This window comes from Sus scrofa, chromosome 2 (genome assembly GCF_054392235.1).
Source record: "Sus scrofa isolate SSC_HxYL_T2T_F1_AM1 chromosome 2, Sscrofa_HxYL_maternal_Yorkshire_Landrace_v2.0, whole genome shotgun sequence".
NCBI classification, from domain to species: domain Eukaryota; kingdom Metazoa; phylum Chordata; class Mammalia; order Artiodactyla; family Suidae; genus Sus; species Sus scrofa.
This window is the reverse complement of record NC_139384.1, coordinates 100,245,924-100,269,226: the sequence shown is the minus strand read 5'-3', so window position 1 is coordinate 100,269,226 and position 23,303 is coordinate 100,245,924. Positions and strand designations below refer to the sequence as shown.

At 43.4% G+C, this 23,303-nt stretch overlaps 1 protein-coding gene across 15 annotated transcripts in view; it reads right to left on the bottom strand.

Annotated features, from left to right (window-relative positions):
- The window catches only part of RASGRF2 (Ras protein specific guanine nucleotide releasing factor 2), a 266,150-nt gene that overhangs the window by 6,000 nt on the left and 236,847 nt on the right, over positions 1-23,303 (bottom strand). For 10 of the 15 annotated variants that reach the window (XM_021084503.2, XM_085013939.1, XM_085013940.1 and 7 more), the window contains 7 exons: positions 19,940-20,000; positions 19,522-19,625; positions 17,321-17,405; positions 13,383-13,580; positions 6,252-6,331; positions 3,681-3,798; positions 2,781-2,849 (listed from right to left, as the gene is read on the bottom strand). In XM_021084503.2, coding sequence (XP_020940162.2) covers positions 2,781-2,849; positions 3,681-3,798; positions 6,252-6,331; positions 13,383-13,580; positions 17,321-17,405; positions 19,522-19,625; positions 19,940-20,000 — 715 coding nt within the window. Of the gene's footprint in view, positions 1-2,780; positions 3,548-3,656; positions 3,799-6,251; positions 6,332-13,382; positions 13,581-16,011; positions 16,191-17,094; positions 17,406-19,521; positions 19,626-19,939; positions 20,001-21,481; positions 21,528-23,303 lie in introns of those variants that run through there. The other 5 variants (XR_014838159.1, XR_014838160.1, XR_014838161.1 and 2 more) reach the window with 3 other exon arrangements.

Sequence of the window (23,303 nt, the reverse complement as noted above, 5' to 3'; positions counted from 1 at the left end):
CAGCTTGATACGGGATCTCAGTTCTCAGCCCAGGGAATGAACTCAGGCCACAGTGGTGAAAGTACTGAATCCTAACCACTGCACTACCAGGGAACTCCCAATTTTTGGATATTATTAAGAAATGCAAAGAATATTTTATACAAGATTTTTATGGGTGTGTTTTCACTTCTCCGTTGGATAAATACCTTGGAGAGTAAGTAATTTCTGGGTCATAAGGTAGATCATATTTAACATTTTAAGAAACCTCCAAATGACAATTCTTCAATGTGGTTGTACCATGCTATTCTCACCAGCTATGTGTGGGCGTTCTGTTTACTTGGTATATTAATTTTTAACTTCAAAAGATAATATAAAACGATCACCGAAACTATGGTACCAACAGCACATGAGAAGAGCTGGTTATCCTATATCCTAACTAATGTTTGCTACTATCAATATTTAAAAATTGTGCCTATCTGATAACTGATAATGATGCCTCTTTAAAATTTGCCTTTTTTCTTATTAATGAAGCGGAGCAGTTTTCAAATATTTTCAAATATTATTGGCTTTTTTGGTTTCTTCTTCCAAGTTACCTATTTATAGCTTTGTCAATTTTCCCGTTGAGTTGTTTATGCTTTCCTTTTAGATATGTAGGAATACATTTATTCTGTTTCTTTGTTTTATATTGTCTTCTAGACTACTGCTTGTTTTCTTTTTTTTTTTTTTTTTTTGTCTTTTTGCCATTTTTGGGGCCGCTCCCTCAGCACATGGAGGTTCCCAGGCTAGGAGTCTAATCAGAGCTGTTGTCACCGGCCTACGCCACAGCCACAACAACGCGGGATCTGAGCCGCATCTGCGACCAACACCACAGCCCACGGCAACGCCGGATCCTTAACCCCCTGAGCAAGGGCAGGGACCGAACCCGCAACCTCATGGTTCCTAGTCGGATTCGTTAACCACTGCGCCACGACAGGAACTCCTGTTTTCTTTTAACATAATTGCCCTTTGTCATAGAGAAGTTTTAGATCTTGATGCAACAAACATTAACAAGTTCTACTTCTACAGCTGTTGCCTTCTGTGTGTAAGAATGTCTTTCAGGAGTTCCCGTCGTGGCGCAGTGGTTAACGAGGAGTCCGACTAGAACCGTGAATTGGCAGGTTCGATCCCTGCCCTTGCTCAGTGGGTTAACGATCTGGCGTTGCCGTGAGCTGTGGTGTAGGTTGCAGACGCGGCTCGGATCCTGCATTGCTGTGGGCTCTGGCATAGGCTGGCAGCTACAGTTCCAATTAGACCCCTAGCCTGGGAATCTCCATATGCCGTGGGAGCGTCCCAAGAAATAGCAAAAAGACAAAAAAAAAAAAAAAAAAAAAAAAGAATGTCTTTCAAATCCAAAGGCCATGAATATTTTGTCCTATATTTTATTTAAATGATTTCGCATTTCTTTTTATATTTAGGTAATGAATTCATCTGGACCCCATTTTTGTGACTGATATGAAATGGAGAGCCAGAATTTCTATACCATTTATAGAATAGTCAATTTTTTTAATGCCTCCTTTATCCCATATAAGATTTTCATATAGACAAAATCTGCATCTGGACTTCATCCTATTCCATTGAATTTGTATTCCTGTGCCAACATAGTCCTGTTTTTTTTTTTTTACTGTGGTTTGAGGATGTGTGTCTGTATCTGGCAGGGAAAGCTCTACCTTATCCTTCTTATTTTTCAAAAAAAGTCCTTATAAAAAATAATAATAAATTTAAAAAATTAAAAGTGGGAGTTCCTGTCATGGCTCAGAGGAAATGAATCTGACTAGCATCCATGAGGACACAGGTTCGATCCCTGGCCTCGCTCAGTGCATTAAGGATATGGCATCGCTGTGAGCTGTGGTGTAGGTCACAGATGCAGCTCAGATCGTGTGTTGCTGCGGTTGTAGTACAGGCCATTAGCTATAGCTCTGATTCAACCCCTAGCCTAGGAACCTCCATATGCCACAAGTGCAGCCCTAAAAAGACAAAAAAAAACCAAAAAACAAAAACAAAAACAAAAAACAAACATCATTTTTTTGCCTATCCGAGCTTCCTTATAAGTTTTATAATAAATATGTCAAGTTCCATGAAATAATAGGGAAAACTGACCGTGACTTACATGGGAATCTTCTGTCCTATCTTTCCATTTTTCTTAAAGTTAAAATGATTCTAAAAAATAACATCTATTAAAAAATGAAAAGAAAGAAAGAAAAAAGAAAGGGCAGGAGGAAAAGGTAAGAAAGACCAGTTGCAGCTGGGATGAAGAGAGGAAGGGGGTCTAAGACTTGAGATCAATCTTAAAAGATGAGTAGGGACCACATTACACAAGGCTTCTTGGACACATCAAGAGCTTTTCTTTCCTTATCCTAAGAGCAAAGGGAAGCCAATGAAATATTTTATGCAAGGGGCAAACAACTTCCACTGTGCATTTCAGAGAGTTCTAGCTGGCTGTAAATGGAGTATAGAATGGATTTTACACTCTAGAGCAAATGCAAGGAGACTGGGTAGCAAAGATTGGTAGCTTGGGCCAGGGGTGGTGGTGGTGTAGACAGCTTTGTGAGAAACAGAGGAGCTAAAACAGAGTTTAATGATGAATTGATATTCTTTTGGCCCTCTTTCTTTTTTTTAAAGTCAGAGTTACCAAAGATTTGTCTATTTTATAGGTCTTTTCTTTGAGTCAGCTTTTGGTATTACCGATCAATTCTATCTGTGTCCAATTCATTAATTTCCACTTTTTTCCTACATTAAATTCCCTTTCAACCATAGAATATTACCTTTGGCTGATGGTCTATGCGAAAGGAGGTCTGCTGGAACTGGCGAATCTCTCTGATGATGTGTGATATCTAACAGAGAAACAACAACAACAAAAGCAAAGCAGAAGTATTTCCTGTGCTGCAGCACATTTTTTCTGTGGGCCCAGACTAGTCAGTCAATTCCTTCAATGAAGTATCTGGAGCTCTGCCCGATCATGCCCCAGCCTGGGGCTTTCTTGCCCTTTGATGAGCTATGCTAAATGCTAACAGCAAGAAGATACTGAATTCACCATTAGGGAAACAGCTGGCACTGGGTGGCTTCAGGTTCAGGAGTGGCAAGCCCTTGGTGCTACTATCCATGGGCCCCTTGCTTCTAACCTAGTGCTCAGAAGCTGGCTGTCCAGCCAAAAGTCTTCAGCATCTGCCTATGACTGGTCAGCCCTGGACAGTCATCCGTGGAGCTTGATTCCCCACCCTCTTCATCCAGACTAAAAGCTGAAATGGCCCCGTGACAATGTCCTGCTTCTGCCACTCTCAAGTGACCATCATCTCTTCCACCTCAAGATTAAAAAGCAAACAGTGAGAGTTCCTGCTGTGGCTCAGCAGTAACAAACCCAACTAGTATCCATGAGGATGCGGTTTGGATCCCTGGCCTCACTCAGTGGGTTAAGGATCCAGTATTGCTATGAGCTACAGTGCAGGCAATAGATGTGGCTTGGATCTGGGGTTACTGTGGCTGTGGTGTAGGCTGACGGCTACAGCTCCAATTCAACCCCTAGCCTGGGAACCTCCATATGCCATGGGTGAGGCCCTAAAAAGACAAAAAAAAAAAAAAAAAAAAAAAAGCAAACAGGGATTTCCATGACGTTGCTTCTTCTCTGTAAGCCACTGAGACACACTGACGGTGAAATTCTCACCTACCATTCTCATCTTGGAGAAATTGACAAGGCCTTCCTCAGTAAAGTTGGGTGTTCCTTCTTCAATAAACGCCAGGTCTGTCAGGTACATCCCCAGATAAGGAACAGCTGGGGGGTTACAACTGCAAGACCAAGAGGCACTGTTTTCATGGCCATTCACACAAGTGTCCATTTACCCAGTTTAAACAGTCAGCGACTGTGCTGCTCCCCTCCTGAAGAATCAAGTCTTTCAATTCCATTTTCAGAAGCACACTCATGATATGCAGAGTTTTTTTGTTTTTATTTTTTATTTGTTTGTTTTTGGCTTTTTAGGGCCACACCATGGCATATGGAAGTTCCCCAGCTAGGGGCAGAATCAGAGCTATAGCTGCTGGCCTACACCACAGCCACAGCAACACTGGATCCTTAACCCACTGAGGCAGGCCAGGGATCGCATCCTCATGGATACTACTCAGATTCATCATTGCTGAGCCACGACGGGAACGCCGATATGCAGAATTTTAAAGACATCTTACAATAGAATATAATACAAAATTACAGCCTCTGTTTTTCTCTGTGTTTGAGACAATGGGATTTCAAACAACAGGATGTCTTAGAGACAAAGACAAAGCATTTGTTAGGGTACTTGCTTGTGATGTTTGTAATACCTGTAAACTGGCCACACTTTTCTGAGCGGTAAAAGCATATAGGAAAATCCTATACCCTCATCTCACTTAAGTACAAACATTCAACTTTAAAGAAGTGGGTGGAAAAATCAATGTGTTTAGAGCTTGTAAAATTTGTTTTCCGTTTCAGTTAGTATTTAAATGTTTTTGAAGGGATGGACTTAATTAATATCACACCTGCGCACTCAAGTGAGACCTCTCTTTGGATGGAGGACAAGCTTGGTCTTCTCAAAGAGTCTAGAGGCTGAGAACATGGCCTTTTGAGCCTGAGGGAACTGGGTTTGAGTCCCAGCTTGACCACATACTAAGTGATGCTGGGCCAACTCTCTAGACAGCAGATTCCCTGTCTGTAAAGTGGAGACAATAAAACTTATCTCTTTATTTTGTTTGGAAGTTTAAATAAGTCACATCAATCATTTAGCATAGAATCTGTATTTTGGAAATTATTCAGTGAATAGTTCTTGTACCATTGTTGTTGTTGTTATTGCTGTTGTTGCTGTGAGTCTTTCTTTCACTCATGGCATCCCAGGACAATATTTCCCAGAGTAAGGCAAGTATGTATAGTAGATCATATGAAAACAAGTCGCAGGAGAATAGCTTCTCTTCTGTGTGTGTGTGTGTGTGTGTGTGTGTGTGTGTGTGTAAAGAGAGAATGAACCAGCAATAAGAGGTGAAAAATAAATAACAATATTCAGTAAGTTCTGGAATATTTACATGAAACGTCATAGGAAATTACTCTGTTTAGAAATGGAAATGCCGGAGTTCCCGTCATGGTGCACTGGTTAACAAATCCAACTAGGAACCATGAGGTTGCGGGTTCGGTCCCTGCCCTTGCTCAGTGGGTTAACGATCTGGCGTTGCCGTGAGCTGTGGTGTAGGTTGCAGACATGGCTCAGATCCCACATTGCTGTGGCTCTGGCATAGGCCGGTGGCTACAGCTCTGATTCAACCCTTAGCCTAGGAACCTCCATATGCCGCGGGAGCAGCCCAAAGAAATAGCAAAAAGACAAAAAAAAAAAAAAAAAAGAAAGAAAGAAAAGAAATGGAAATGCCAAATCAAGAAACTTTTTATAGTAAAAGATGGGTTGATCAATTATGGTGATATTTTCTTATGTGGAATGCTCTGCATATCATGAGTCTATCCATAAGACATTTACTATATATGCGTGGTTATTCCAAATGAAAAGGAACATCAGACAAACACCTAGCAAATGAACCTATCTACGAAAGAGAAATGGAGGACATAGAAACAGACTTGTGGTTGTCAAGGGGGAGGGGGCTGGAGGAGGGATGGAGGGGGAGGTTGGGGTTAGCAGATGTAAGCCATTATGCACGGAGGGAATAAACAACAAGGTCCTACTGTAGAGCACAGGGAAGTGTGTTCAATGTCCTATGATAAACCATATGGAAAAGAATATTTTAAAAAGAATGTATATATAACTGGAGTTCCCATCGTGACGCAGCGGAAACAAATCTGACTAAGAACCATGAAGTTGCAGGTTCGATCCCTGGCCTCACTCAGTGGGTTAAGGATCTGCTGTCCATGAGCTGTGGTGTAGGTCACAGACGCAGCTCAGATGTGGCACTGCTGTGGCTCTGGCAGCAACAGCTCCAATTAGACCCCTAGCCTGGGAACCTCCATATGCTGAGGATGTGGCCCTAAAAGGACAAAAGACAAAAAAAACCAAAAATGTATATATAACTGAACCACTTTGCTATAGAGCAGAAATTAACACAACATTGTAAATCAATTCTACTTCAATAAAAAAAAGAGAAATACCTAAATGATATAAGTTGTTTCCCATTTGTTTTCCCTTCAAAGGCAAAGTAGGAGTTAGGCACTATTTGTAGACTATAAAATTACATAAATACATTTCTGAATTATGAACACTTTAATAAGATAAACGTACTTTTTAAGAGTTTCTCTGAGATTCTTAAATCTTCCTTCAGATGAAACAGTCTTCTGAAGCTTGTCCATTAGAGCTTTTGTCTAGAAAGAAACAAATAACTTAGTATGTCATGAAAACATTCCTATGGTTTGATAAGGTGGTGAGTTACCAAAAGATGCTCAATTTTCTTCTATATTAGCAAGTACTAATACCTTTGCCAGACTCTTGTGATGTGATATAATTTTCCAAGTATAGAGATGGTGCATTACATATAATTTGATGTTTAAAAAAAGAAAGAAGAACATGTAGAGAAGAAAAAGTGACTACTCATTTAGTCAGAAAGAAAATATGTAGAAAAGAAAAGCTGGAAGGCACAGGAAACTTAGGAACTTACAGAACTAAAAAGACAGGGGATCTTAAAGGAGAGGTCTTGTGTCAGGGAATTTCCCTAATGAATTTATTTGATCATTAATTTCCAAGTCATAAAAGCACATATTAGGGGAGTTCCCGTGGTGGCGCAGTGGTTAACAAATCCGACTAGGAACCATGAGGTTGAGGGTTCGGTCCCTGCCCTTGCTCAGTGGGTTAACGATCTGGCATTGCCGTGAGCTGTGGTGTAGGCTGCAGACGCGGCTCGGATCCCGCGTTGCTGTGGCTCTGGCGTAGGCCGGTGGCTACAGCTCCGATTGGCCCCCTAGCCTGGGAACCTCCATATGCCGCGGGAGCGGCCCAAGAAATAGCAACAACAACAACAACAACAAAAAAGACAAAAGACAAAAAAAAAAAAAGCACATATTAGGTTGCCTGGCTATGGACCAATCAATACCCTCTAGTTCAAATCTTCTTTTGTGATCATCTTCATCCATTTTCTAGAAAAGTACAACTGATAATTACATGACGTTGTTGTTGACACTGGTCTAAAGTGTCTCCCCTGTGCCTCGGACAATGGTAGGGTGGCCCTTGGAGATGATGACACTCTCCTGGTCATTCCCACACCCAAGCAGCCAGGCTGGGAGAAACACTTGCAGTAAAGTCCTGGCTGAGGCTCCTCAGATGACTCTGTCCTAATCTGGAGAGGAGCTGCATGGCTTCAAGAGTGATTTCAAAGTGGCTGAAAGGGCTACCTCCCCATCCTGGTCCCTGAGAGCTCTGGAAGAAGACAGCCAGCAAGGCGTGCACAGGGGTGGAGGGCTGGAGGAATGGGATGAGGTCAGGCAGCACTTCTGCCTGGCCCAGGGCTGGCCTTTGCCCAAAGAAGCTTCAGGAATACAGTCTGTCCTACAGACACACACCATATTTGGTGGGCTCCAGAGCATATATTCTACCAGGTCTTCTGGATGTCTCCCAGATGGAATTCAGACCTTAAGAAAAGCTATAAAGACTACTAACAAAAGTATCTGAAGCAGGGCACATATGCAACTAGGCCCTGCTTACCGTGACTGGGTTGAGGCACTGGGCCCTGGAGGATAGTCTATCCCCCATGCTAAAGCCACTTTGAGTGATCCGTACGTGTTACTGAAATGGTAAATTCTACTTAATGTCTCTGTAGATGATATTTTCAAATTTGAAAAAAAAATCCAATATTAGTCTTATCATCTCTACTTCATAGTCAGTTCTGTTATCCTTAAACTTGCATCCTGTCAAAAACATGAATATCACCAAGTACAGGGAAGGCCTAACATTTTGTTAAAGAACATTTACGAATCCCTTGATGCCAACTTCAGAGGAAAAAAGAATGAGAAGAAGAAAAGAGAAGGCAAAGAAGTGACTTACTGACCCTGATGAAGTGTGATGTGTCACAGGATAACATTCTCTTTGTATCCAGAGCCTAAGGGCTAGGCCACAACTGCCTTAGAGGGAGGCAAAACCCAGGCACAACAAAGGGCTCAGTGTCCAGCTTTTGGATTCTGATATAATGATATAATGAATACCATTTTAAAAATAGTATTACAATACCCATTCATCATAAAATTTCTCAAAAAACTAGGAAGAGAGGGTAGTGCCCTAAACTTTATAAAAAGCATTCACAAAAAAAACCCTATAGCTCACACGATCCTTAATGGTGAAAAATTGAAAGGAGGATTTCCCCAAGATCAAGAACTAGATAAGAGTGTCCTTTCTTATCTTTTTTTTGTTGTTGTTGTTTTGTTTTTTGTTTTTTAGGGCCATACTCATGACATATTGAAGTTCCCAGGCTAGGGGTAGAATCAGAGCTGTAGCTGCTGGCCTATACCATAGCCACAGCAATGCCAGATCTGAGCCATGTCTGTGACCTACACTGCAGCTCACAGTAACACCAGATCCTTAATCCACTGAGCAAAGCCAGGGATTAAACCCATGTCCTCATGGATACTAGCCAGGTTCATAACTGTTGAGCCACAATAGGAATTCCTTTGCTTATCATCTTATTCAACACAGCACTGGAATGTCTAGCCAGAGCAATAAGACAAGAAAAGGAAATAAAAGGATATAAATTAGAAAGAAAAAATGATATTATTCTTATTTACAAGTGACATAACTGTCTATGTAGAAAATTCCAAGGAATCTATAGAAAAACTCCTAGGACTAATAAGTGAGCTCAGCAAGATTGCAAATTTAAGATCAGCACACAAAAATCAATCACATTTGTACATATTAACAATGAATTGTGGAAACCAAAATTAAAACCACAATAATAATGAAGTTCCTGTTGCAGCTCACTGGGTTACAAACCTGACTAGTATCCATAAGGATGCAAGTTTCCCTGGCCTTGCTCAGTGGATTAAGAATCTGTCGTTGCTGTGAGCTGTGGTGTAAGTCACAGACACAGGTCAGATCTGGCATTGCTGTGGCTGTGGTGTAAGCTGACAGCTGCAGTTCTGGTTTGACCCCTAGCCTGGGAACTTCCATATGTCCTGGGTATAGTCCTAAAAAGAGAAAAACAAAAACAAAAACATAGCACAATAACATTTAAAATATCTCCAAAGAAAAATGAAATATTTAGGCATAAATCCAACAAAATATACATAAGACTTGTATGTTGAAGATTTCAAAATGCTGATTTAAAAAAATTAAAGAAAAAGTGCGAAATACTACATTTATGGGATGGAAGTCTCAGTAGAGTAAAGATGTCACTTTGTTTAATGGAATTCCAATGGAAATCTCGGGAAAGTTTTTTAGATATAGTTTTATTCTAAAATTCATATGGAAAGTCACAGCACCTAGAGTAGCTAAAATAATTTTGAGACAGAAGAATAAAGTGGGAGGATTGCAGAAAGAATACTCAAATCTCAAAGGTAAAAAGACAAACAATCCAATTAAAAAAGAGGTGACGACCTGAGGAGACATTTCATGGAAGAGGATATACAGATGCTAACAAGTACATGAAAAGTTGTTTAACATCATTAACCACCAGGAAATGAAAATAAAAACAATAGTGAGAATCCAAGTGGCTAAAATGAAAAATGATAAAACCAAATGCTGATAAGAATGTGGAGAAACGGGTTGACTCATACATTGCTGATAGGAATGTAAAAGGTACAACCTCTCTGGAAAAGATTCTGGCAGTTTCTTACTAAATTAAACAAACAGGGAGTTGCCGTCATGGCGCAGTGGTTAACGAATCCGACTTGGAACCATGAGGTTGCGGGTTCGGTCCCTGTGCTTGCTCAGTGGGTTGACGATCCCGCGTTGCTGTGGCTCTGGCGTAGGCCAGTGGCTACAGCTCCGATTCGACCCCTAGCCTGGGAACCTCCATATGCCACGGGAGCGGCCCAAAGAAATAGCAAAAAGACAAAATAAATAAATAAATAAATAAATTAATTAATTAATTAAACAAACAATTACCATATGACCCAGTAATGGCATTCTTACGCATTTATCCCAAAGAAATGAAAACTTACACTTACACAAAACCTATACATGAATGTTCAGAGCAGTTTTATTTGTAACAGCGAAAGGTGGAAACAACCCAGATGTTCTTCAAGGGGCGAACGGTTAAATGAAGTGTCATATATCGATACCATGAAATACTGTTCAGCAATAAAATGGAACAAGTATTGATACAGGTAACAACCTGATGGATCTCAAAGGAATGAGGCCAAGCCCCCCCAAAAAAACAGGCAATCTTAAAATGTCATATGCTGTAGGATGCCATTTATACCACATTCTTGAAATAACAAAATTAAAGAGATGGACATAAAATCTGTGGTTGCCAGGAGTTAGGGAGGGAGAGAGTGGAAGGTGGTTGTGACCATAAAAGCGTGGCAGGAGGGATCCTAGTGATAGAACTGCTTCATGTCTTGATCGTGGTGGTGATCACACAAATCTATCCCTGTAATAAAAGCCCAGAGGGGAGTTCCCTCATGGCTCAGTGGTCAACGGACCTGACTAGGATGCATGAAGATGCGGGTTTGATCCCTGGCCTCGCTCCGTGGGTTAAGGATCTGGTGTTGCTGTGAACTGTGGTGTAGGCCGCAGATGCGGCTGATCCCGAGTTGCTGTGGCTGTGGCGTAGGCGGGCAGCTGTGGCTCCGATTCAAACCCTAGCTGGGAACTTCTATATGCCCCAGATGCAGCCCTAAAAAAAAAAAAAGCATATAAAACACAATATACTCCCACACAAACACACACATGAGTACATGTAAAAGTAATAAAGTCTGAATAAAGTGGGTGGTTGATATTAATGGTCAATTCTGGAGTTGTGATATTGTTTATAGTTATGTAAGATGTTACATTGGGGGACACTGGGTCTAAGGTGTAGGGGATCTTTATGATTTCTTACAACTGCGTATGACCCTGCAATGATCTCAACATTAAAGGTTTTTTATTACAGTTTTTAATAAAACCATAACTTTTACTCAACAATGACAAAAACGAAAAACCCAATGAAAAAATGGGCCAAAGACCTGAATAGACCTTTCTCCAAAGAAGCCATATGGATGGCTAGCAGGCACCTGAAAAGATGGTCAATATCGCTAACTACTAGAGAAATGTAAATCAAAACTACAATGAGGTACCACCTCACACCAGTCACAATGTCCATCATTAATCAGTCGCCAAATAATAAAAGCTGGAGAGGGTGTGGAGAAAGGGAACCTTCCTACACTGCTGGTGGGAATGTAAACTGGTACAACCACCATGGAAAACAGTATAGAAGTTCCTCAGGAAACTAAAAATAGAGATTACCATATGATCCAGAAATCTCACTCCTGGACATATATCTGGACAAAACATTCATTCGAAAAGATACATGCACCCCGATGTGCATGTCTCGTGAACTAATGTCATTTGCAGCAACCTGGATGCAACTAGAGATTCTCATGCTAAGGGAAGTAAGTTAGAAAAAGACAAATACCATATGATCCCACTTATATGTGGGATCTAAAATATGGCCCCAACAATCTTATTGTCAAAACACAGACAGACTCACAGACAGAGAGAACAGACTTGTAGTCCTCAAGGGCAGCAGGGAGGAAGTGGGATGGACTGGGATTTGGGGGTTAGTAGATGCAAACTACTACATTTAGAATGGATAAACAAAAAGGTCCTAGTATACAGCACAGGGAACTATAGACAATCTCCTGGGACAGAACATGATAGAAAATAGTATTTTAAAAAGAACGTATATACACTTGTGACTGAGTCACTTTGCTGTACAGCAGAAATAGGCATAACATTGTAAATCAACTATACTTTAATAAAAAATAAAATAGTTATTATCAAATAGTGACTCTATTTTCCAATGTTACACAATTTTTAACAAAGGTGTGGCCTTCATGTGCCAGATCCAGGCTTTATTCACAGAAGAAGAATTTGCTAGTTCTTGGGGCCAAATGTGGGATTTTCAGGGCACTCCACTTTTTACTAAAGAATTGGGGGAGGGGATAAAAGCTATGATTTAGGCTTGGTTTCTTGCTACATAGAGAAGAAATGAAAAGGGTTGGAGAGAGAAAAGAAGATAGAATGGGGTCAGAAGTAGTGTCTCTGATTGGCGGAGAGGTGGCTTAAATCCTCAGAAAGGGTGAAGGAAACCAGACAGTTTTGAGGAAATGTCAGCAGAATTCTATGCTCTTCATCCCGCCCGAAACCCTGGGGCTGGGCACCCTGGCGATGCTTCACCACCTTTGGGTGGTCACAACAAGGCAGGCGTAGTGGTGTGTGGAAGAAGAAGACAGAGAGAGTGCCTGGCATAGACCCTCCTAGCCTCTGGCACCCACAGGACATAGAGGAGCCTACACAATTCCCCCAGCACTCTTTGAGAGGGACAAGGTAGTTATCTAGTAGTGAAGAGTTAGCTGGCCCACCAGGGATCCAGGGGGACAGAGGGGGCAGGACCTGTAGCAGAGACAATACGCACCAGTCTCAGAGAATCAGCAGAGCCAGTGAGAGCTGAAGGGGAAGTGAGGTCAGCCAAGTGCCCTGGGGGCGATAACCACAACCTTGTTCCTGGCAGGGTAAGCTGACCATGTGAGCACCAGGCACAGACAATGCACAGCGGCTTGAACCCAATGACCCATCAGCCAAAGACTACAAGAGGCTAGTGAGTGCACACAGTCTTCCACGAGCCCAGAGAAGCCCTCCCAACCCCCACTGACACCCAGGGGGGAGACCAGGAGGAAGAGCAGCAGAAAATGGCCATGGCATTTGAATTTTCACATTATCTGAATGAAAACAATAAGTATGAACAAGCTGAGTCCACCTAAAAGCAAACTAGGCAAGTTCTATTTCTTCACATCCAGGTCATTCGGCCAAAACGTGATGACATGAATGGCAAAGAAAAAGGTGAACATGGTGACCATTTGTCCCTGGCTTTTGATCCTAAGGCACTTGTGCCCTTACTGTGAGGGAAAAAGAGGGATCCACTGGGTGTCACTGCCTGCACTGGGAATCAGTGTGTCAGGAGATGGCTCCTGACTGTCAACCGCACTGTTTGAAGTTGTCCCCGCATATGTGATAATGAATGTTTTCGTTTGTATGTTCTTTTCGAAATGAACCATTTAGAAAGGCACAGGAGTGGAATCAATTAAGTGCTAAGAACGCAGTCATTACCTATGTTGGCACCTTCCTCTGGCAACCGTGCTACTCGTTGCCGCTCATCATTTCCCAATTAGTAACATTTCTCTTGGCTCTGGTCTCCCGGCCCCTCCTCCTCACTCACCCGCTGACGCTCACCTGCTTGGACACCTTGGCCCAGGTTTTCTTCAGCCGGTAGATGGCACTTCGGTTCAAGGCTGAGGTGATCTCCAGCACGCCGTTGTAGTTGTGCAGACACCGGCAGATGTCTGCCACAGCCACCCACTTCTCGATTGCGTTGGCTCGGGAGCTGACATCGGCGTAATTCATGATCTGGGAGGCCACCAGGTTACTCATCTGAGACAACGGAAAAGCCAAGAGAGGCCGGCTAAGAGCCAAAGTAACTCATGCAGGCCAAACACCTGGATTACCGACAGAAATGTCAGGAAAGCAGGTGTCAGGGGACGCGGGTGGAGATCACGGTCCTTTAGACACGGACTTTCTGAAAAGACTAAAGTCTGTAATAATAACCAGAACACACTAAGGGACACCTGCCCATCCTCAGAGTGAAGGGAAGCACTGCTGGGAATCAGCTGGTTGGGGGCAGAGGTGATTTTGGTAATTGGTAATTTTGATGAAGGTGGTATTTCCAATAATTCTTGAGGGAGTGGAATAGAATGAGCTAACCCCTGAGGAACTGAGGAATGGCAACCACTGCAGGTCAGGGGTTTACTTCTTGGGGTCCCTCCCCAAGTTCCCCGGGTTCCCACTGTGTGGGGATATGTACCCTAGGAAGCCTCAGTCATCACAGAGAAAGACAGCGCATTCACCCCCCATCAAATCAAACCAACCTACCCACTCTCAAACCAGAAACACTTGGGTACAGGGGAAGAGAGAACATTTTTATCTTTTAATCTTGCTAAATGTTTTCACCAGCCCATAAAGGGACCTAGAGTTTCAAGGCTAAGTACTGTAATTCTATTAGTTAAAGCCAAGAGAAAAAGAAGCAGCTTAAGAAGCCCAACACTTAGAATATGGAAAGGAAAAGAATAAAATAAGATTACTAACAAAGGCAATACAAGGTCCCTAATCTTATACCCACACACTATATCTGATGGATAGACCCATTCTTAGATAATTCCGTAGATATTTCAGATCTCACAGGGCCTCAGAATTATCATTGTGTGTATTTATTAAAGAAACTACTTTGGGGAGTTCCCACTGTGATCAGCAGGTTAAGGACCCAATGTTATCTCTGTAAGGAATCAGGTTCAATCCCTGGCCTCGATCATTGGGTTAAGGATCCAGTGTTGCCATGAGCTATTGTAAAGGTCACAGATGTGGCTCCGATCTGGCATTGCCGTGAGCTGTGGCATAGGTCACAGATGTGGCTTGGATCCGATGTTGCCATAATGGGGGGTAGGCCAACAGAGCAGCTCCCATTCAACCCCTAGCCCGGGAACTTCCATATGCCACAGGTGCAGCCATAAAAAGAAAAAAAAATATTTTAGGAGTTCCCTGGTGGCCTAGCAGTTAAGGATCCAGCATTGTCACTGCTGTGGCTCAGGTCACTGCTGCGATATAGACTCAGTCCCTGGCCCTGGAACTTCTGCATGCCAGGGGTGTAGCCAAGAAAACAAAAAACAAAAACAAACCAAAAAAAAAAAAAAGCAATTATTTTGTACTGAGCTCCTAGTAAGGACCAGGCATTTTGGGGGTTGTAGGAAGAGGAAAAATCAAATAAATAAACCAGTTTCCCTGGCCTCAAGGTACAGAGCCAGGTTAGACGGGAAGGTAGGAGAAACAGACAGAAACAAATATCACACGGTGAAACACAAAGCTAAGGCTGCATGGAGGGGGAGCTTGAGAAACAGAGGCAGCCTGGGGCAGGCAGCTTCTGGAAAGAGGTCCTACCTGCACCGAACCCTAAAGGATGCACGGGAGCCAGCCTTGTATCCAAGTAGAAGAGCATTTGCAAAGGGACAGAGGCAGAAGGCATGGTGGCATGGTGGCATGTTGGCATGGTGGATGTGGTGGTCTGAGGAGTACAGGGGACAGTGAGAGACAGGTAAATGGGGCTCCTGGAGATCAGCTTGAGCAGTTAGGGATGCACCAGGAAGGGGAAGCCACTGGCAAAATTTTGTCAAAGGAAGGGACACAATTGGATGGGCCTTTGAGAGAAGTTATTCCCGTGGCACCACGTGAAGAATGGGTTGGGTGGCAGCGAGACGGCGTTGGGGAGAGTGAGGTGGGAGCTCTCAGAGAAGAGGCTAATTAAGGTTATGGTGGTGGGAAAGGAAGGAAAAGAAGAGTCTGAAACATATATAGATTTAGGGTTCACTAATATGTGGGGGAGGTAAGGAGGGTGGGGAGGGAGAAGGAGTCGAAGACTGAGCTCTAGATTCTGGGCTTGATTGAGTGAGTGGATGGTGAGGCCATTGCCCAAGACTGAGAAAAGAGAATAAGATGAAGAAGCAGGGTTGGCAGGCCTGAGGGCGGTTGATGAGTTCCATTTGCAATCTCGACACAGTGCAAGTGGCCATCCAAGTAAAGGTATGTGGGTCCAGTGCCTGGGATTGAACCTCTGATTTAAGTGTCCATTACATCCCAATTGTATACATAGCACAAGCAAAAAAAATGGCTTACTGTCCACAGCAGGGGCTCTGCTTCTCAGAGAGTGGCCTACGTGAGTCACGCGTTCTCTCATTTAGGATGCAATGGCATTGATGCTCATCCTGTGATAACAGCTATCCTGCACAAGGCGCTGTCTTGGGAATCTACACTGGTGTTTTATTTTGTTTTTTGCTTTTTTAGGGCCGCATGGGCAGCATGTGGAAGTACCCAGGCGCATGGTTGAATTGGAGCTATAGCCACTGGCCTAGGGGTCCAATCAGAACTGCAGCTGCAGGCCTGCACCACGGCCACAGCAACGCCAGGTCCGAACAGTGTCTGCAACCTACACCACAGCTCACAGCAACACCAGATCCTCAACCCATTAAGCGAGGCCGTGGATCGAACCCACATCCTCGTGGATACTAGTCGGATTCATTACCGCTGACCCACAAAGGGAATTCCCGTTGTTTCGTATTTTGATATCGGATGATGATAATTTACCTATAGGTTTCCAGGTAGTCTTTTAAAAAATTATCATTATTCCTTTTATAGTAGTTTAGCAGAACTGAAAAAGGAGTCTTCCTTTGCCTGGAGAGACCTGAAGACACTCCAGCATCTATGGTTCCACCACAAGACTAAGACCATTAAAATGGCATCAACTGGGAGTTGGAGGGTAGAAAAGCAACTCCATCCTTACAGATGGAGGAAAGCTGGTCACCACTCCACACAGCCACAGCCATACTCTCATTATCCTCAAAGAGATCCCTTCCGACCCTGGAGTATATTTCTACTAAATGTTCAGCAACGAGGAGGGGGAATTGTACCAATCCGGCCTTACCAACACCAGTACCACCAGGGGCCGGTAACACTTGTGCCCTTGGAACTCGTCAATCTATGTCCATGAAGTAATGATGATCATGATAAAAACAGCAGCAGCTACCTGCGTATAACTGAGCACGTACCAGAATCTGTGTACCATCAAAAGTGAACCTCTTCCATCTGGAAGGTAACTGGAAGTTTATTACATCACTATGAATTCTTAGAGGAGATACAAGCCTTTAAAAAAAAAAATTCCTTCAATTTTTGCTTAAAAAGTGGGTGGCAGACTTCCTTTAATGTAGAGGTGGAGGGGAGTTCCCATCATAGCTCAGTGGTTAACGAATCTGACTAGGAACCACGAGGTTGCAGGTTCGATCCCTGGCCTTGCTCAGTGGTTAAGGATCCTGCGTTGCCGTGAGCTGTGGTGTAGCTTGCACACGTGGCTCGGATCCTGTGTTGCTGTGGCTCTGATGTAGGCCAGTGGCTACAGCTCCGATTAGACCCCTAGCCTGGGAACCTCCATAAGCCGCGGGAGCGGCTCAAGAAATGGCAAAAGACAAAAAATAAAATAAAATAAAATAATTTAGAGGTGGAGTGGGAAGACCTTGGGACTCATGTTCCTGTAAGATGCCTGCCCAAGGTTTTCCTTTAATGCTTTTACTCACATCATTGAAGTGCTGGCTGGTTTTCATAATGTAAGGTGTTCTTTCATTTTTATCCAGCTTCATCCACCCCTGCCCAAGGAATTCTCTGCAAGTTCAAAAAAAAAAAAAAAACAAAACAAAAAAACACAAAATCAACTGAGTTTTTTTAAGGGTGTCTAGGATCCTGAAAAATTACTGTGAGTATTAGATACATAAAGCTTGACACTGCCTAATTCCCGCTGCTCCTGATCAGCACAAATGACTTGTAGCTCCATCCTAACATTTTACCCCTTGATGGCAAAAACAAAACGGTTTTTCAGTTTTCTGCTTTCTCTTATAAATGTTTGGAACTCTGTCCCTATTAGAAAAGCTTCTCTGAAATTAGAAAACAATGACAAGAGGAATAAAGAGGTTAAGTCCTAGCTCAGAAACCAAAACCATTTTCCCTGGATCAGCTGTTAAAAAATTCTTAAGCCTTAGCCCAAGGCTTGAAAAATCCATCACTACCAAAAATGTTAATCAAGAACAGCCTGTTTTGCTCCACTGTGCTCTTTCTCCAGGAGAATGTCAATTCCACGGGCAGGAACTTTCCTTTGTTCTCCCCAGAGCCCACACGTGGTAAGGGCTCAATGACCAAACGCCCTTGTTAGCACTTTACAGCCGGTTCACATGATGACCGCAGTGACAGTGGTGGGAACTCAGCCTGGTAGCAGGTCTATCTTCCAAATAACAGCTCTGCTCCTTCATTTCACTCATGAGTGGGTGACCAGATCACAGCAAGCAAGGGACAAGCCAGCTAGAGCACACAGGAGTTATTTTGTCGAGGCATTACCAAAACTAACTTAAGATGAAATTGCTCTGACATATTCTTTTTTTTTTTTTTTTTTTTTTTTTTTGGTCTTTTGTCTTTATTTAGGGCCGCACCCACGGCATATGGAGATTCCCACACTAGGGGTCCAATCGGAGCTGTAGCCACAGCCACAACAACACAGGATCCGAGCCGCGTCTGTGACCTATACCACCACTCACGGCAATGCTGGATCCTTAACCCACTGAGCAAGGCCAGGGATCGAACCCACAGCCTCATGGTTCCTAGTTGGATTCGTCTCTACTACACCACGACAGGAACTCCGCTCTGACATTCTTATCCCAGAAATGTTGACCGGGTCCCTGTGGAAGGCTCCTTGTCCCATGATGTGGGTGGTGCTGTCCTCATCCCGCAAGGCTGTCGGACATAAAGGTGCGCTAATTCCACAGCTGAAAATAACTGGGACATGTTCCCATCGGCCCAGAGGGGACAAGGAGGAGAGGTGAGAAGGGTTCCAGGAAGGGACCGCACCAAGGGCAACCACATGGGTCCGGGCTTTGCTCTTTCTCTTCCTCCACAGAGGTTACCCTCTCCTCCCTCCCGAATCCTCACTGCACTGGAGGGTTGTCAGGAGGTGGGGGGAAGAGGTAGGTAGGATCTGGGGCTCCTAAGTCAAGTCATCAAACAATCCCTGGGTTCATGTGTACAGCCAAGGGGGTCACATTCCTTTTTTTTTCCCCATGTTCATGGATAGGTCCAGGAGTGCTGAAAGGGGAGGAGGAGGGAAATAAGATAAAGTGCAGAAGAGAAAAGCTTGAAGGAGCATCTTCTGGCCCTGTCTCTTACACCGCCAGCATAGCTATAGCTCTAACCATCACCTTGCCACGCTTGTCCCTCCATCATCACGGATTTCCTCCTTTCTTCATGGGACGTGGACTCACTCACGCCTCTTGCCCAGCCCCTCCCTCAACTTCCATTTAGCTATTAATTCACGGAGGACTTGTGGCAATACCTGGGATTTGTCCAAACAAAGGCATTGCGTGTGAAGCTGCTGATTATGACAGCTTGTGGGGGTGGGGAGGAACTTAAGGGAGCATCCTTTACTCTATGCATGAGGACGCAGGTTCGATCCCTGGCCTCGCTCAGTGGGTTAAGGATCAAGCGCTGCCATGAGCTGTGGTGTAGGTCGCTGCTTTGGCTCAGATCCTCTGTTGCTATGGCTGTGGCACAGGTCGGCAACTACAGCTGAGTAATTCGACCCCTGCCTGGGAACCTCCACGTGCTACGGTGTGGCCCTAAAAAGACAAAAGACTAAAATAAAATAAAATAAAACCCCACGCCTCTGCATACATGTCTGCCTGGGAACAATGTCACCCGTCGGGCAGCAGGCCCTGCTGCTGTGAGGTACACTCACTCGTAGGGAATGCTCCTGAAAACGATGTGGTCCAGGAGTGTGATCTGCTCGGCCAACTCCATGGCCGACAGGGTCTCAAAGCACTCGGCCTTCGGACAGTCCGTCTGCAAGAGAGGAGGGCAGGGCGTGAAATACACCTGGAAGCGAGGTGCCCGTCAGCTCCCTGTAGCAGTGGGAGTACAACGTCCATCCTAGATCCCAGCCATGAAGCAAACAGCAGGACACTCAGAAATACCAGCCGACATTCATATTATGGACCAAGTGCTAAGCCCCAAGCCAGTTCCTGTCCATCTCACACAGTTTTGTCGACAGAATACACAGTCCAGAACCCCATTATCTGTCATGAACACCATGCTCGCCCCTGAGAGAGAAGTGCTGCATGTTAATTGTGCAAGAATAAGACCATGGCTGAACTTACCAATTGAATTATATCCTCTAGTTTTAGGTGGATGTCATCTTGATCATCTTGTGAAAGGGCCCTAAAAAAAAAAAAAAAAAAAAAGGAGTCAGAATATCCTCCATGAAAAGAAAATAGACATCCCAGAAATGAAATGCCTAAATGCAGCTCAGTTTTCTCCTCGATGGAAAGCTGGAAGGTTTGGATCTGCAAGGCTGCAGAGACATGAATTGAAGACAGGGGGTTGAAGAAACAGGAAAACACACGTTAAAGGCACAGAAGGCTCATGGAGAGAGCTGACTTCTAACAAGGAGCCAACCTGTTACATACAAGGTTGTGAATGAAATAGGCGCCCCGCCCCTGCCGCCCCGGAAAGGGGAGTGGAGGGTGAGCTGGTGCTTTTTATTGAGAGGATCCTTGCCGTGAATCCCGGTGCCTTGTGTTGCTCTCAGTCAGGGCTTCTAACTCGGGTCTGAGTGCTCATCCACGCGCCTCCAGTCCCTACCCTGGCCCTTTTCTGCTGATGTTGTGGCAAGAAGATGCAAGGCTGCCGCCTCCCTACCCAGGTAGACCAGAAGCTCAGGGGGGTTCCAAGGTAGCAAGAGTTGGAGCAACTGGAGGTAGAAGCCAGCAGGTAAACACGTCCCCTTGGCTTCCCAGAAGGACTTTCCTGAGACACAATTGGTCCCACATCCCCACACCCAGTGTTACTCAGTTCTCAACAAATATATTTCTTTTAATCGGTGACAAATGAATAAATAAATCCATAAGTTAAGGTGGGAGCTGGTTTCAGAGCAAGAGTCGTACTTCATGTCCAACAGAAGTTCAGAGTCCGGGAGACTTAGCCTGATTATATAATTTGCCATCTGGACTAAGCATTTTAAGTTTCCTAAAATGAAATCAAATCACATACTAAAAGGATTAAAATATTTAAAGTGTCCAACCCCATAGCCTGTCTGCTGGAGGACACTGTTTTGTTTGTGTGTGTGTTTGTTTTTGTTTTTGGCTGCCCCACGGCATATGGAGTTCCCCGGCCAGGGATCTGATGCTTAACCTACTGTGCCCAGCCAGAGATGGAACCTGCATCCCAGCACTCCCAAAGTGCCACTGATCCCATTGTGCCATAGCGGGAACTGCTAGAGGACGCTAGTTTTAAAAAGCAATAATAACGTGAGATTCTGTGTGTTCTAAATTGATTACAGCTAAACTATCACCCTCAAAAATACAAAATCAACCGAATTGGGTAACTATATGCCCACTTCATGCCGGGCATGTACTAACTGCCTGACACACGGTCTCTCCTGAATTGTAAAAAGTCCCTTTAAAGTAAGCGTTATTATCTTCATTTTATAGAGGAGGGAGAAAAGCTCCAAAAAATGGACTAAATTGCCCAGGGTTCAGTCCAGTTGTGCTTTGCTGCTGCTTTTGCTCGTCTTAAGCAGGCTCATGAAAGGCACCTGTTCAAGGGTCCGGCATTGAACACACACCAAAAAAAAAAAAAAAAAAAGTCAATTCCCTTTCCTCTAGTTTCCTTCTTTCTAACAAGAACTCTCGGCTGCTTACCAGGGAGCAGAGTCCTTCTAGATTACAGGAGTGGCAGCCCTCTTGTCTGCAATTAGCCATTTCATTCGTGAGTAGAAAAAGTCATCACACGGTAAAGGGCAGGTTAAGGTGAAGAAAAAAAATAAGTCAGTGCAACTCTTTCTCCAAAGACCATTACATCACACTTAAAGGCTACATGGGGGAAAAGTGGCTCTTTCCCAAAGTGCATGTCATTCTTTCTATTGCAGTCGAGGTTCTTGGAGGGAGATCAGTGGCCATATAACGACGTGTACCCGTGGAAAAAGTCTTGTTTATGAGGCTGGGCAATATTCTTCCCTTGGAAAGAAATGGTCCAGAAGTTATTTAGCTTCTATTCAAATGTTCCCTTTCTCAAGGATCTTACCCTAATGTTCCAAAATACGTCTGGTCCCAGTAAGTTACCTAACATTTCTCTCTTCAAAAGAATCTACTCTATAAATGAAAAAACTGTTCTCTATTTTTTTAAAAAAAAGTCCCCTTAGAACACAACGTCTTAACTCTAGATTACCACTAAAAAATGTCTAAGGATCTATAAACCTTTTTGAAATGATATGCAAATATGCATGTATTCCTATGTTCATGTGCCACATATAAACATCCACATGAGAGCACCTTAGCCTGACAAAGTTGCACAGAAGCACAATCAACTGGATTACCTTTGAATCTGGTAAACTAATTTGATTAAACCAAGTAAAACTTTTACCTCAGCCTGTTCATTTTTTTTATAACTATAGTTTATTGTCCAACATATCCCTGATACTTCTGTTTACTTCTTTTTTTATAATGATTTTTATTTTTTTCCATTATAGCTGGTTTACAGTGTTCTATCAATTTTCTACTGTACAGCATGGAGACCCAGGTACACATACTTGTATACATTCTTTTTTCTCACATTATCAGGCTCCATCATAAGTGACTAGACATAGCTCCCAGTGCTACACAGCAGCATTTCATTGCTAATCCATTCCAAAGGCAATAGTCTGCATCTAATAACCCCAAGCACACAATGGAATACTACTCAGCCATAAAAAAGAATAACATAATGCCATTTGCAGCAACATGGATGGAACTAGAGACTCTCATACTGAGTGAAGTAAGTCAGAAAGAGAAAGACAAATACCATATGATATCACTGCTATCTGGAATCTACTACATGGCACAAATGAACCTTTCCACAGAAAAGAAAATCATGGACTTGGAGAATAGACTTGTGGTTGCCAAGGGGTCTGTTCATTTGAATAGCTGGTTTGTTGTGCGAAGCAATTTGAATGAAGTAGAGTTCTTAAAAAAAAAAAAAGTCTGCTGCTGCTGCTGTTGCTTCGGGCTGTGTGGGTTTGTGGGTCTCCTTTCCATGTCCTGAACCCATTCCAGCTGACCATCCAAGAAGGCAACCACTGTTTCCTTTCATTCTGTGGCATGTTGGTTGTCTACTGGGTCACTATGCTGAACAGCAGAAATGGACACAACACTGTAAATCCACTATACGCTAATTAAACAAAACAAAAAACAAAAAAATCAACAGAAAACCAAATACACTGCATAGATTCAGAAGCCAGCTAGTCAGACAACATGGGAGGGGGTGGTATTTTAGGAATATGAAAGTTTTGAGGAGACGTTTTATTGACAAACAGGGTCACAAACTACCTATGCCAATTAAGCTTTCTCATCATAAAGCAACCCCTGTGAGGCTGTGAGGTGGGGATGACTCAGCATAGAAAGCTTTCCCTTCACTGTTTTCATGTAATATATGTTCAAATACACATTTCATGTTTATATCTCTTACCTGACCTGAATGCATATAAAT